This window comes from Pteropus alecto, unplaced genomic scaffold (genome assembly GCF_000325575.1).
Source record: "Pteropus alecto unplaced genomic scaffold, ASM32557v1 scaffold43, whole genome shotgun sequence".
Taxonomy (NCBI): Eukaryota; Metazoa; Chordata; class Mammalia; order Chiroptera; family Pteropodidae; genus Pteropus; species Pteropus alecto.
In genome coordinates, this window is record NW_006435764.1 from 5,983,879 (window position 1) to 5,989,205 (window position 5,327).

The 5,327-nt window shown below is 44.0% G+C and overlaps 1 protein-coding gene across 1 annotated transcript in view; it reads left to right on the forward strand.

Moving 5' to 3' along the window:
• MAJIN (membrane anchored junction protein) overlaps positions 1–5,327 on the forward strand; it is an 18,819-nt gene that overhangs the window by 11,808 nt on the left and 1,684 nt on the right. Inside the window, exons 3-4 of the mRNA XM_015588687.1 lie at positions 282–400; positions 1,595–1,694. Of these exons, the coding sequence (XP_015444173.1) occupies positions 282–400; positions 1,595–1,694 (219 nt within the window). The remainder of the gene's footprint in view (positions 1–281; positions 401–1,594; positions 1,695–5,327) is intronic.

Sequence of the window (5,327 nt, forward strand, 5' to 3'; positions counted from 1 at the left end):
GTTTGCCTTTTCTGTATAAAATGAAAATTGCCTTTACTGCTTCATGTTGTCCGTAATGACCTGCTCTAGTCTCTTCCTCTTATTTTGCACCTTGGTTGCTGCCCAGGTCCAATAAGAATTGTATACATAAGACCACCTTTTCCTCCTTGGCTAGATTTTTGAGACTCCCTAACAGAATATCTACCCTTACTTGCAAAGCTGACAAAGTTGCCTTTGGCAACTGAAAGATGGGGAGTTCACTGTGCCCTCATCAACTCTGAATAACTCTGCAAAAAGAGGAGTCACAGGCATCTGGTTTCTTTCCAAAGGTCCAAACTGAGAGGAAAGCAGCAGGAGCCATGATGAAGAAGCGAAAATGCATCGAAGCACCGAGCTCCCCCAGCAGGCCAGGGCTGGCCAGGTCAGTGGTGTTGGGAGAGAGTCTAACCCCTACATCCTGGTTAGGCTTTGCCAGCTGTTGCTGCTGGTCGATCATGTTCTTGGGAGAGTCACTTTCTCTCTCAAGGCTTCATTGGTAACTGCTTATTCCAGTGGATGGACTAAGGGAAAAAAAATGTAATGTAATTTAAACATAGTGCCTTCCTCAGCAAAATAGGATTCTTCTCTTCATTAAGAGGAAGGCTGAGGAGAAATGCAGTAAGAACTATATGGTTGAGTCCAGTACATTTGCCGAGTCCTTATTGTGGTCCTACTGCTGGAAACCAGTCAGAGGCACAGGACTGAACTAGTCCTAGAACGTTGTACAGAACATAGACCCTTCAAAGATTAAGAACAAAGAAGCAGTGATTCTGTTTTACCTGGTGAGCAATAAGCTTCAGAACTCTACCTTAAAAGTTAGTCCAGTCTAAAATATAAATGTCTGCAAGAGGGTATGCATCAGTTGTTGGGTGAGGCGCTGCGATATTAGGGAGAATGTTGATCCCGTCTCTAACATGGTGAAGTCGCTAGTGTGGTGGCTACTTAGTTTCTTTTGATTCTCTGGCGGGGACAATTCGGTTCTTATTAGCACCCGGAGAGGGATGCTGGGATAATGCAAGGTGTAGTTTGCTCCCCGGTCCAAAGTGCTTTCAGCCCAGGCTCACAGAGAGCAGCTGCTCTTTTCCTGGTACTGTGTGGCTCCAAGACATCCAGGAACAGTGAAGGTAGACCATGAGGGATCTGACCCCTACGCCCTCCAAACGCACATGTTGGTGAAGAGTTAGGAAATTCTCTTCCAAGCCAGGTTCAATGTGAAGGTACTTGGAGTTGTGACATTTTGCTCAGTTCCATTTGACTAAATTTTCCATGGAGATGGAGCATCACATCTTCCCTTATTCTGGGTTTTGATGCATGATCAAGTATTTCAAAAACTGATACTTGCTGTCAATCACATTTTCTCTTTCTCAACCCCTAGATCCCTAAATGTCTCAAATTGGGATTCTACTGTGAATTAAAGCAGCACCCAAAAATAATTTGGCCACACAGTTTATTCTGCAGGCCAGGAGTGGTATAAAAATAGACAACCTGCTGAAATATTCATTTGAGCCACGTTTGCTTGAATGTGGTGATGTTGCTGCTGCCAGTAACATTTCCTGGGTTTTTCCCCCTACCTCAGGGCCCAGATGGGGGCTTCCAGCCAAAGTCCCAGCAAAAAGAAACCCCCTCTGGAAACCAGGAGGGTAAGTACCAAAATGGAAGCTTCAAGGCTCTTGGCTGTTCTGTACTGTTACAAGTCAGGATTCCTGTTACCAGCACAGCTTGGTCCTAAGTACAGACTGAATTGACTGAACTCATTCTCAGGTTTCACCATCTCCAGAACATTCAAGCATTTCGCCCTTGCCACAACCTGCCCCAAAAGTGGCTGCATAATACTGCACACATTGATGAATCCTTTGTTGAAAGTTGTTCTCTTCTCAGCTTAAAAAGCTGCTTCTGTACTCTGCAGTTGAAATAAGAAAATAGGTCTAATGAATCAAGATAGGATCCAATATAGAATGTTCTCTTTAGAAACCTTCTTGTCTCCATCTACATTGAGTTCTGAGTCTAGGAACATTTAGTTTTTACAGATGAGCTAGGCATATATCAGCACAGGACACTGCAAAGAGAAAACTTCACGTAGAGCAGAATGGGGTGGCCCCGATAGTACTTGATTCCATTTGTGAGGTTTAGTCCCCATTTAGATATTCATATACCTGCTACTCCTCCATTTCGCAGCTTCTTTTCCATAGTTGTCTCTACAATAGTATCCTTTTTCTTTTCCTCCACTCTTTAAATAGCTGTTATTTATGCCTTTTTCTTAATTTCTCTTCTATCTTTCCTTAAAGTAGCTCTGACCTTAAGCATCCAAACACAACTCACCTCCCTCTCCCTCCCAGGACCCACAACACAATCAGTTATCAAGCAAACATTTACATATACATTCATTCCACAAACTTCTACTGTGTCTACTCTGTGCCAAGTACTAGGGATATCACACTCTCTCCTAAAAATGCCAACAGTGTAAAGCGAGGCAGACAATTACTGATAGATGCGCTCTCTGCATCCATCAGTAATACCGGAAGCATAGGGCACAAGGAGACTGCAGAGAACCTCACCTAGACCAGGTGGATGTGAGTGAGGGGAGTTCCTGTAGCAGCTCCACATAGCTCAAAGCCTTAAGGCCAAGAGGAGAGAGTACAGTGTATTTGGTGACTGCAAGCCAGTGCACCTCGGGGTGCAGTGCTGAGAAATGTTACTGGAGAGGTCAGCATGGGCTGGATCATGAAAGGCTTTACGGCTGCCTTCAAGGTTACAGAAATTCCCTCATTTCTTGGTTTGTTCTTTTTAAGAAGAAAAGCGAAATGATTTTCATTCCTAAATGATTATCCTGTCTCCTGTTTGCAAGGCATTGTGTTAGGTGCAAGGGTGCACCCAAACACGGACAATCTGGTTTCTTACTAGGATTTATTGTTTAGTTGGAGGAAGAGTGAATGCTTTGGGACTTAAATTTCTGCCTGTGTGGACAGGTGCGGGCTACAGGGCCCCTTGTGTCATGGCCAGCTGACCTGTGGAGTGATTTTAGGCAGATGGTTGCCCTCTTCTATACTCCCATCCTTTAGAGAGGAGAGAAGAAGAAATGAAAAAGTACAAGACGAGTGAGTACAGGAAACTCTGGAGAACAAAGACGCTTTATACAACCAAGATAATTACTGTTAACGGAACATTTCTTTCACTCTCTACCCTTCGTACCTTCCTATTCTTAGTTTGACAAATCATCTCTCTCAAGAACAGTACCCACAGTTTCTTACTCAACATAATTACCTTTTCAACCTGATACTGGGTTTAGAAAAAACTGAGAAAACAAAACAAAAGGAACATGTTTATTGATTTTGACTCAAAGCCCGAAGATAGTCCCCATTGTAGACCCTGTTCCCAGAGAGAGGATTTCTCCTAAATTAAAGTGATCACAGTGACTCTCAGTATAACTCACTTGAGCTGGAAAAATTGAATTTGCTCCTATGGCCCAATGCTTAATATTTTCTTTCCCTTTGAGGGAAGTTAGGGTGTGGAATCACAGTCAGTATGGATTATGCACATCTGAACACATTGGGAGCCTACGTGGGGAAAGCTTAGAAGAATACAGCATGTATCTGAATAAGGTCTCTGTTTCATAAAAGGTGTTTTGGGGAGGGGGAGACCCATTCCCTTTGTTACCCCAGGCCCCAGACCTAGAGATCCAGACTTTGGAAGGATACAAAATGAGGGAGAGCAGATGAATGGTCCAGAAGTGAAACATACTTTATTTTTTGGCACCTCTGCTTGAACTGCATTTCTAAGCAGATCTAGCCCTAACCATACAGAGGACAACCTGTGTCCCATGTTGAGGGTATTATGTCTTGTTGGATGTCCCAGATGGTACCCTCAGTCTTATTTCAGGCTATAGCGTTTTTTTCTCTTAAAACATTTGCCTGAGAAGACCTCACTCAGGATTTCAGGAGAGCACAAAAGCTAAACTGTCTTGTGAGGGGACTCTCCCCTGGTTCAGGGGTCGGCTTCACCTCTGCTCTGTGGCTTTCACCCCTCTGGCTCCCACTACCAGCCTTACTAGCTGCTTTCATCAGGACTAATGCAGCAGGACTTAGGCCCCGAACCATAGTTTCATTAAATTTGTAAGAATAATTTCCTCAAGGTAGAAATCAGAGCTGAGCACTCTAAATTTCATCTCCACTCTGTCTGGAAGAGGTAAGAGATGGTCTCCTTCCTTCCCAGAGTTCCGTTTCACTTTTATAGGAATGTGACTTAGGTGGCTGTCTATGTGGTCTAGAATTTGATAGGTGGTGGGAAAGCTTATCTCAGAAATATCAGTTTATGCTTAGGATGGGGGCTATGTCCTAACTTCCTAGGGGCTTGCCATTGCCTCTGCCTCCAAGACCCACCTCGACAGTCTGTAGCCCCTTGCTATAGAATTCTTCACCAGCAAAATGGCTCAAAGAACTCCCAGCACTGCTGGGAAGTTGGGCCCTCTGGTTCTGCGGGAGTGGCCATTTGGCAGAGATTCCCAAAGAAAATACATGAACCATGTTTCTGGCTACCAGGGCATCTACTGGAAATGTGGGCTTGGAGCCAGGTTGTGGGATGTCCCCTTCCAAGTAAGCTCTATGAAGGGATAGCACAGGGAGAAATAATAAGATTGTGTTGTAGTGTGCTGGCTGCTTATGCTGTGGTCACGTTTCTGCTGCCCAGCTTGAGCCATGCTGATGATATTTACTTGTTAATGCCACTGAGCCTTTGTATATTGTGTCCTTGTCTGAAATGCCCTGCCCTTCTGACCATCTCCTCACCCCCGTTATGACAAAATCCTATTCATCCATCAAGGCTCTGTTCAAATAGTACTTCCCCCGTGAAGTCTTCCTTGACTAACCGCCACCCATTCTAGTCATGTCCTCCTCTTCAACCACAGCACTCAGTATAGACTTGTGGGGTAGTCTTATCAGACTGTCTTACAATACTTAGTCTGTGTATCAGTTGTACCACATAGATTATACATTTCTCCACGGTAAAGTTAAGGTCTTCTTGATTTCTGAAACGTCAATATTCTGTCCTTATTAATAGCGCTCAGTAATATGGAATGGTAAATTAAACCTGACTTGGTTTGTTCTCAGCTCTTAATCTTAGGAGAACAGTGGTTAGGAAGCTGAAATGGCAAAAAGATAGTCATAGAGAAGGAATATAGGGCCTGCCTGGGCAGTCAGAAGGCAGGCCCTAGTGCTGATGTGAAATCAGTTCACCAGTAAATAGCCTTCAGATGACCAAACTGTATAGGAGTAAAATTCAAACTTTCTTGTTCCTCTTTTTATCAGAACAGTGGA